Raw genomic sequence first — 9,904 nt, forward strand, 5'->3', positions numbered from 1 at the left:
GTACCCCTAATGTCTATGTATAATTAACATTAACAGTAAAATATTCAATGAAAAGTCAAATTATTAGGATTACATTTTTTTTCCTCAGAGTCTCATTTTACCCATTTGAAGTGGAGTGGCTAGAACAACACTGAGAGTTCTGGAGGCTCTTGGGAAGCCAGGCAGCTAACTGGACAGCAGCTAAGCACCAGGCTTCAAGTCAGCACACACGAGCCTTAGAAAATCGTTAGCGGCTGAGCCAAACCAAGCAGGATGGCCTTGGAGCAACAGCAACTTCCTAGATGTATCTGAAGACAGCCCTAGGCAGGGACATCATACTTTCAAGACCAAACTAAATAGTATCTTCCCTACAATCTGCATCTCTCAAAAAAACTACAAGATAAGGGGGGAGGGGACAGAGTGTTTCTGCATTATATACATACTTTCATTTACGAACATTTCAATACAGACTTTCTATACACACATTACCTATATAATAAAAATGTACATGGCATGAGTATATGTCACTGTATAAATATAGAGTTTTAGAAATCTTGAACCCGCACTTCCTGTTCACATCAGTTTCTCCTCTTCTTCCTCCCCAGTCAGGTCCGTCATTTAAGAGTTGGACAAAAGGGACAAGTGTCATTTGTGTTGGTCTGGGCCCAGAATTTGATACACTGGAAAGAAAGAAAGACACACCTGAGGTTTTTCTGAGTAGAAAAAGTGAAGGAAGGAAAGAATGCCATTTAGGTTTGCAAGGACTGAGCCTGAAAAGTTCTCACTGTGAGCGACCAAATAGGCCATATTTCACTGGCTCTTACTCAAAGGAATCTTCAGCAGGTGAACCTGTCAATTTTACTAGGACCAGAAACAACCAGCTAAAGTAATCAGGGGACTCACAAAGCTGCTTTTTGTTGGGTAGCAAATGCGACTTGTTCCTTATGATCCATTTGACCTGAAATGAGTTTCCGTCTCATACTCATCACCTTCAAATCTTACTCAAGACTTTTTCTTATTTAAAATAAAAGTTATCAATTCAGTTTCTACCTCATAGGAAAACCAAATGAACAAAACCAAACAGCTATGAAAGAACCCTACTGCTGAGAGACTTAGCTCTGCCCGGCAACAAAAGAACAGGAATGCCTTGTGAGTGCCTGGAGACCACCTTTCCTAGGTAGTGCTTCAGGCTAGTCTGTTAGTGCAGTTACTAATCTCACATTCAGGCTCCCTATTCTATTTCTCTCATCTAAGCAAAGTCCCTTGACAATGCTACATTTGAAAAAAATGGTTGAAGTAAAGTATCACCTCTTACTGGGTATTTTCTAAGACAGTGACTTGTAATGCCCCAGTATGAGTGGCTTACCCAGTACTTTAAAAGGAAGGGGATAAAAAGAAGCAGGGAGATCCACACTGCAGTATTCTGAATTCTGCTGCTTTACTGAAAACCTTATGGTCAGATATTAGTGATAAGCATCAACCTAATAAAATATTCAAGGATAATGCCCTCTGCCATAAAGAGGAGCAGAAAATGAGGAAGGCGTTTAGTACCCACCTCCTTGTGCAACACGTGAGAACAAGCCATTGGGTGGAGCTCACTGGGCTGGACAAGTTTCTGGCACATAAGACACAGCTTACAAGTGGCTGGGGCCTGCAGAACAGAAAAGGCACAGCACATGCTAAGGAACCTCTGCGTCCCCTTGCCTCTTCTGCCCATGACCCTTCTATTATTTCCATGCAGCACAACGATTTTACACCAAAATAAATAAAAGACTGAAGACAGATTCTTGCCTAACGTACATGCCTATTCCCATTAAGGTTGCAAACAACCCTGTGACAAAATGATGGTTTCCTCATTGATGTCATCTACAAACCCACTATCTGCACACTTTCAGTTTCCCCAAGTCCCAGTATTAAGAGAAAAAGAATCTTACATGTGAGGACCTTCCAGGATACGAAACTTGGGCAGACGGCAAGAACATTGGGGTACTGATCTGGGCCAATGGAGCAGGGTACAAGGCCCGGATCCGACCAAGTGGCTGTGGGCAGAAAAAATTGCAGAGTATGGGAAAAGAGGATAACACAGCATGTACCAAAACAACAACAACAAGGGCCGGAGAGATGGCTCAGTGGAATAAGCGCTTCCCTGGCAAGCGCAAGGGCCTGAGTTCAATCCATGAAACCTCCCCTATTTCAAACCATAGTTCCGCAAAAAAAAAAAAAATCATTAACTTCTCAGTACAGCAAATTAAAAAAAAAAAAGCAGACTGCATATCTGTGATTATAATGTGTCTTCTTACCCCAATTTTTCTGAAGTCTGTCTCTTATTCTACCCATCAGTAAGCCTAAATCCTTTCCACTCTTCTTACCTGAGTGCTTGCTGCCACCCGCTCATGCTCTGCCAGTCGTGCAGCCACCAACTGGATCAGCTCCTCCATGGTCAGGCCTGCCATGGTGGTACGTGCTATCTTGATTTGCTGAAGAATATTGGTCATCTGGGCCCTAAGAAAGAAAAGTGATAATAAAGGGACATTCTATGTTATAACCTTGGGGGAACCATGAAACCTCCCCTATTTCAAACCACAAGCATTGCTCTGAGAAAGATGTTTTAATTGATCCTGAAAGATACCTACTTATTGCACTGTGGGAACCGAGTCAGCAGCTTCTCCAGGATCTTCTCCAGTTTGTCTACTGGTTGGGGCCGGGGAGTTTCAGAAGAAGCCTTAATACCACCCAAGCCTGGGGGAGGCGGGATGGAGGCAGCAGGGGACATGTGTGGACTATGGGGGCCAACAAGGGAACCCAAGCCAGGGCTATTTCTCCCATGGGAGCCAGGAAGGGGTGGGGAAGGCTGGCTGGACTGAGAAAGGGCAGGGTTCAGGATTGGGAAAGACAAGGAACGGGGATCTGCACTGGGCATAACCATGGGCATTGTGACCTGCCCAATGGAGAAGGGCATCCGAGGAGCCAGGGAGGGACTGGGCTGAAACACCTGAAGCATGAAGTCTGTCTGCAGAGGGTAAGTATAGAGGACAAGAGAGAAAGGAAGACAATTTAGAAAACTGAAGCAGACATCAATTAGCATCTTGCCTTAAATAGGGGTGGTCCTAACATCTTCATAAAAAGGACAAGTGCAAGATTCTGACTATGTCACAATAAGAATGGGTTGATTTCCCCAAACCCAGCTCTTACCTCTGAGGGGGGTGGAGGCAAAGTGGGGGTAGGGATTTGAGGAAGGCTGCTCAGCTTGGCTCCATTCCTCACGAGCTGGATGTGACTATTAAATTGGTCCTAGAAAAAAAGGAAAAACAGGATAATCTTCTACTGCTAGTTAAGTGAGCCTCTGGAGAAAGTACATCATCCACTTTCAGGAAAATACAGTAGTGGGATAAACCTTAAGGACAAACACAAAAAGGCATCTCCCTCTGCCACAAGTGTCAAACACAACTGAATGCGCGCACCTACTATGATACAAGGCTTACCCGGACGTTCTTTTTCATTATCCGAACTCCATTCAGTCTAGTCTCCCACTCTTGTTTGGAACGAACGGTCTCCAATGTTGGAGGGGTAGACCTTTCAAGAAACCAACAAGAATTTACAAAATTAAAGAAAGCCCAGGGCTGGCAAGATAGTTCTGCAGTCTAAAGCACCTGCTTAGGCAAGCTTAGGCAGGCGCAGGGAACTGAGGCTCAATCCCTGGCACATGCTGCACCAGCCCCGCCTTCATGGTGGGCTGATCTGGTCAGAAAGTAAATAAAATAAAATAAAGCCCAATTCCTAACTCTCTAAGATAGTGAAACAGTAGCTCAGTGGTAGGTCTTGAGCAGACTTGGAGAAGCTCAAGTCTGTCACCTCACTTTAACTCTTATCTTTTAAACTAAGTATCTGAGGATGAGAGTATTTTTGCCTGTCTGAAAAATGTTACAGTCCTCCAAATTCCATGTCAAGAAGTACAAAAATATAAAACCATACAAGAGAAAGGAATGAGGAATGTTACAATGCAGAAAAATCACTGAGCAATTACTACTACACAAACACAACCTTAAAATTCCTATAGGAAGGCCAGGGATATAGCTCAGGGGCATAAACACTTGCCTGGCAAGCCAAGGTTCCAAGTTCAATTCCTAGTACCAAAAACACAAAATTCCTACAGGAGTTTAGCTCAGTGGTACAGTGCCTACCTGGCAGATGTGAGGTCCTGAGTTTGATTCTCAATACCCACCCACCCCCCAAAAAACAAATTCCTACGAAGACACAATAAGTGCTAGAGGTGCTGGCCTAGTGTTTCAAAAACCTAAAACATACAAGAAAACTACTGGGTCACTACAACTTTTTTTTTTTTTTTTTTTTTTTTGAGACAGGGTCTTACTATGTAGTTCAGATTGGCCTTGAACTCACTATGTAGCCCACAGTGGTCTCAAACATGTGGTGATCCTCCTGCCTCGGTCTCTTGAGTTCCAGTATTACAGGTATATGCCACCATTCCTTGCGTAAATCTTTTTTTCAAACTTGGGATCAAACCTAGTGCCTTCACACTGAACTATACTTCCTGCCCTTTTAATTTTTTTTTAGTTTTCTATTAGTATATGTTTGTGATACATAATAATTACATTTATCTTGAAGAATTGGTACATATACCCATGTCACTAGGTCTTAAAATGGCCAGGAACTTACTTGAGGTAAGTAAGGTGCAGTTCTGCTTCTTTTTCTGCTTCTTCTAGTTTCAACACTAGCAACTCCTTCCGGCTCTCTAGTGATAAGATCTATGGAAATGGCACATGCACACACAAATACCTTATTAATTTCCACAGACAGCGCTACCTCTAGACAGTTACGATGAACGCTCACAGCTGTTCTAACAGCACAAGTCCGCACCCTCTAGAAGCCTCGAGCAAGCTTTCAAGGTGCTACCTCCCCTCACCTCTGCCTTCCAGGCGCGCTCTGTCTCTTCCATAATGTTCCGATTTATTTCACCATCCTGATTCTTGAGTCTATCCAGTTCCATTTCCCACACTTCTCTGTAAGATTAAAAAAATAAATAAATAATAAACAAGAACAAGACAAAGGGAAGAGAGATAAGCCTCTAAAAAACACCAAGACAGTCTCTTCTGCTTCAGTCCGCCATCGAGTGCGTGCTCTCGCCTCCTACCCGCACCATGTCTTCTCACAAGACTTTCAGAATCAAACGATTCCTGACCAAGAAGCAACAGCAGAATCGCCCCGTTCCTCAGTGGATTCGTATGAAGACAGGTAATAAAATCAGGTACAACTCCAAGAGGAGACACTGGAGGAGGACCAAGCTAGGACTGTGAGGAGTTGCACATGAGCTGCGACCCATTTACCCTCTGGGAGGTCACAAGACGATGTCATCTTTTAATCATGGTCAAGACAATACTGAATAAAGTTTTAAAAATAAAAAAAATAAAAATAAACACCAAGACAAAAGGAAAACTCAAAAACGATCTGCCAGGTATACTACAGAACATCTCACTCAGTATTCACTACAGACATAGATAACCTACTGCAGTGTGGGCTGCAATTCCGTAAAAGCCCTGTACTTTAAGAGAAGCATGTCCACATCCTCACTTGCTAAAGTACTGTTACCTGGAGAAGGCAAGAGAGTGCCTTTTAGAACCAAAACCCTTGGGCCAGGGAGATAGCTCAATAGAATAAGTGCTTGCCTGGCAAGCGCAAGGACTTGAGTTCAATCCCTGGTTCTCTGCAGGGAAAAAAAAAAAAAAAGAAACCAAACCCACAAATGGAGGTGGAATATTCTATGTTCAGGGAGGCTTAAAATCTTTGTGGCATTCCTTTTTCCCCACTTGGTCTTTTAGTATGAGTACTGAAGAATACACATGCAAACAGTGAACCACTTACTATCCACCTCTAATGCAGCAATCAAGCACACACATACTAGCTTACTGATTTCCATAATTTGTTTAGCTACAGTAAATACTCTGCAAAACGAAAAAATACATATTCTTTCTACCGCAAGATGTCTTGTTTTCTTCAGTTTACTCCTTTCTTACACACTCCCTGCCTCAATTCCCTTTCTTACAGTATAATCTTCACACTCTGAATAAAGATGACCAACTGGCCAGCCAGATGTGGTGGCACACACCTGTAATCCCAACAGTCAGGAGGCTGAGGCAGGAGGATCGCTGAGTTTGAGACCAGTCTGGACTACAAAGTGAGCTCCAGGCCAACCTGAACTGCACAGCAAGACCCTGTCTCAAAAAGACAAAAATAAAATAAAGTCTAAAATAGTGGCAATAAAGATGACCAACTGTTCCAGTGTGCCTAGTATTAGTTACTAGTTCTTGGAGTATGGGATTTGCTATGTTAAAACAGGGACAGCTGATTTGTATACTCAAGACTGAAGGAGCCATTCTGGATCAGGGCCAGCAAATTATAGTAAGCTTTATAGCTCAAAGAAGTGATTATCCACATCAGTGGGAAGAATGGTATGAAAATGTTAAACTTATTTTGTACCAGATTTTAAAAAGACAAAAAAAAAAAAAAAAAAAGAAGAAGAAGAAGAAGGAATAGCTTGAGAAGAGTTACATCTAAAAGTCTCCTTTTCTCTTTAGTGAAACATTTTTATTCCCCTCAAGTTTCAACATGTTGAAGAAGGGGCCGAGGAAATAGCTCAGTAGGATAAACGCTTGACTGGCAAACGCAAGGATCTGAGTTCAATCCCCGGTTGCACCAAAAAAGATGTAGAAGAAGTCAGAATCATCTTGGTGTAAGGATATGCAATATCCAGCCCACAGCCCATCAACAGTCTACCTACCTTATTACTCACTCCTTGACAATAGGATAATTATAGGAAAGCATGTCAAACAGTTGCATTCTGTGGTTGATGCTATCCTTACAGATTACACATGCTCAATAAGCATCTGACTTTCACACAAATTTATCAACTATACATATTTATATTAAAAATCCTGCCAGGAGTGGTGTCACATACCTGTAATCCTAGTACTTGGGAGGGGTGAGGTAGGCAAACCACTGTGAGTTTGAAATTATAGCACCACATTTCCAAGAATAATGAACCTTTTTCATTTATTTATTTATTTATTTATTTATTTATTTATTTATTACATTTATTTATTGTGTGTGTGTGTGGCCAGCTCAGCCCACCAAGGGGCGGGTCTGGCTGGCATGTGGTGCTGGGGATCGAACCGCGGTCCCTGTGCTTTGCCAAGCTTGTTTCAAGTAGGTGCTTTAGACCACTGAGCCATCTCTCCAGCCCGAACCTTTTTCCAGAAGAAATTTGAATAACAAAATCATACCAAGATACACAAAAATGAAATTGTCCAAAACTAACGTAAAGAAAAAAAAATCATTAAAGCATATATGTAAAAAATATTAGCTATGGAAGAACAATACTAAGTAGTATCTCTAAGGGCCAGGGAGATGGCTCAGTGGAATAAGTGCTTCCCTGGCAAGCGCAAGGACTTGAGTTCAATCCCTGGTTCTGAAAAAACAAATAAATAAATAAATAAACAAATAACATCTTATTCCATGTTAGAAAAAAAAGGGGGGGTGGCCAAATAACTCAGCGGATTAAAGTGCCTGAAAACAGGCACAGGCTCTGGGGGATCGATCTATGCTGACCCAGGGCACGATGAGGTGGCCAATGAGACTGGGCGTGGTGTCACATGTCTCTAATCCCAGCACTTGGGAGGCTGTAAACAGATGGATCACTACCAGTCCCATCTAGTAGTGAGACCCTGAACACCCTGTAAGGGGTCAGGGAGATGGCTCAGTGGAATAAACGCTTCCCTGGCAAGCACAAGGGCCTGAATGCAATCCCGGGTTCCACAAAAAAACCCCAAAAAACACTGAACACCCTGTAGACCCTTCCCTAAAAAAAAAAAAAAAAAAAAAAAAAAAAAGAGCGAGTAAGAAACTAGACTAATTAATGCAAAGGAGTAAAAAACAAAACCTGTCCTTATTGAATTTTATGCTTAGCAAACATACCTTTGAAAACTAAAAGTAAAATATTTTCCAGTTATACAAACTTGAAATATTCTAATACCTCCAGATGAAGCATATGGAAAATAACAAAGAACATAGTCCAGAAGGCAAGAGAAATTGCTGTATGGTCTTGGATAAAGAATAAAAAGTTCTCAAAATGGTAGTTATGCAGGACTATGTAAAATATATTAGATGAACCCATTTAAAAGGTCACTGAAGATTTCTACATAACAGTATCAATCTTTTGTCAGGTTATATACATATTTTTTCATATGTGTGTATGTGTGTGTGCACGTGCATAAAAGACAAAGAAGAAATAATATAAAGTCAATGGAAAATGGAAATATACTTTTTAAAGTTTCTAATACTAGGAGAAAATATCATACCATGTATTATAAGTAGATTGTAAGTCAAAACTATAGTATAAATCTTAAAACAAAAATTAAGATTAAATAATATTCAGAAAATTAAATATTAATTAAAAATGTAATATTTCAAAACACTTCAACTAAGAAAAAGTTTTCATGATAGTAAAGATTTACTAGTAATAAAACATAACATAAATACTAGAATGGCAAATATACGACCAGCACTTCTAACAGTTTGGGGATAGGACAGGATACCACACAAAGTTGTAGTATGCTGTAGACACGACGCTTACTGGTGGCCAGGTGTCACTTGTGGGACTGAACTACTGCTACTTCCTTGATATCCACCATGCAGACTTCGATAGAATCATGTCCCATAGGGTGCAGGAGAAGTCCATTTATAGAGTACACTGATAGAAATATTTTGCTACTATATACAGAAAAAGAATTGAAAGACCACTTTTGTATACCTCTTTTCCTCCTGTGTTTGTCCTAGTTGGTGGGTTCTTTCCATTCTCATTCATGGAGTTGTGGTCATTTTGATCCCTCTCTAGAATCTCTTTTAGCAATCTGTGTAGGGTTGGCTTTGTCATCATGAAATTCTTTAGTTGTTCTTTGTCATGAAAGTATTTCACTTCTCCATTATACTTGAAAGAGATTTTACAGGGTATATTAGTCTGGGTTGGAATTTGGTTTTTCTTTTTGTAAGACTGGTAGTACTTTGCTCCATGCTCTCGACTTGATGGTTTGTGAAGAGAAATCTGCTGTTATTCTGACAGGTTTTCCTTTAAATGTGATCTGTTTCTTTTCTCTAGCGGCTTTCAGTATACTGTTCCGGTGCTGAATTTCTGGGATCTTGATTATTATATGTCTGGGTGTGTTTTTAATTGGGTTGATGTTAATTGGAGTTCTATATGCTTCGGTTACCTGAATGTCAGACAGTTGCCCCATATTTGGGAAGTTTTCTGCTATTACTTCTGTCCGTATTCTTTTTATATCATTTGTACTGGCTCCTTCTCATTGTTCATCTTTGCATCGTATGGCAGATGGTGAATTATTTTTTCCTGTATCCTAGTTGCTGTTATGACACCTTTTCTTACCTGTTCACTAGCTGCAATGGTGTCTTCAAGGTCTGAAAGTCTATTCTCACTTTCATTCAAATGGTTTTTCCAGGTTGTGACTGAGGTTTTAATTTCCCGCATAGCACTTTGACTCTGCTTCATGCATTCTATTTCTTTCTTATATTGCTCATTCAAGGATTCCATCATTTTTCTATTCTCTCTTTTTTTTAATCAGTATCTTCTTTAGAAGCACTTAGTACTACTTTCATTATATTTATCATTTCTTCTTTTATTTCAGAAATTATTTCTAAGGGCTGGCCAAATAGCTCAGCAGATTAAAGTACCTGCAAGCAGGTGCAGGGGCCGAGGGTTCAATCCCTGGGCCTGCTGTGCCAGCACTGCCCCGCAGGGCACAGAGACGGTAACTGAGATGGGGCACGGTGGTGCATGCCGATAATCCCAGCTCTTGCGAGGCTGTAAACAAGCAGATCAGTATGAGTCTGATCTAGTAGT

At 41.0% G+C, this 9,904-nt stretch overlaps 1 protein-coding gene across 2 annotated transcripts in view; it reads right to left on the reverse strand.

Annotated features, from left to right (window-relative positions):
• Nucleotides 1-74: 74 nt before the first annotated feature.
• Nucleotides 75-9,904, reverse strand: part of Rnf214 (ring finger protein 214) — a 48,653-nt gene continuing 38,823 nt past the window's right edge. For both annotated transcript variants that reach the window (XM_004636474.2, XM_004636472.2), the window contains exons 7-15: nucleotides 4,901-4,997; nucleotides 4,654-4,742; nucleotides 3,462-3,552; nucleotides 3,172-3,270; nucleotides 2,613-2,989; nucleotides 2,349-2,481; nucleotides 1,914-2,018; nucleotides 1,535-1,630; nucleotides 75-659 (exon numbers count right to left, since the gene is read on the reverse strand). In XM_004636474.2, coding sequence (XP_004636531.1) covers nucleotides 594-659; nucleotides 1,535-1,630; nucleotides 1,914-2,018; nucleotides 2,349-2,481; nucleotides 2,613-2,989; nucleotides 3,172-3,270; nucleotides 3,462-3,552; nucleotides 4,654-4,742; nucleotides 4,901-4,997 — 1,153 coding nt within the window. In that variant the 3' untranslated portion in view covers nucleotides 75-593. The remainder of the gene's footprint in view (nucleotides 660-1,534; nucleotides 1,631-1,913; nucleotides 2,019-2,348; nucleotides 2,482-2,612; nucleotides 2,990-3,171; nucleotides 3,271-3,461; nucleotides 3,553-4,653; nucleotides 4,743-4,900; nucleotides 4,998-9,904) is intronic.

The sequence above is a fragment of the Octodon degus genome, unplaced genomic scaffold, assembly GCF_000260255.1.
Source record: "Octodon degus isolate 3935 unplaced genomic scaffold, OctDeg1.0 scaffold00080, whole genome shotgun sequence".
Classification (NCBI taxonomy): domain Eukaryota; kingdom Metazoa; phylum Chordata; class Mammalia; order Rodentia; family Octodontidae; genus Octodon; species Octodon degus.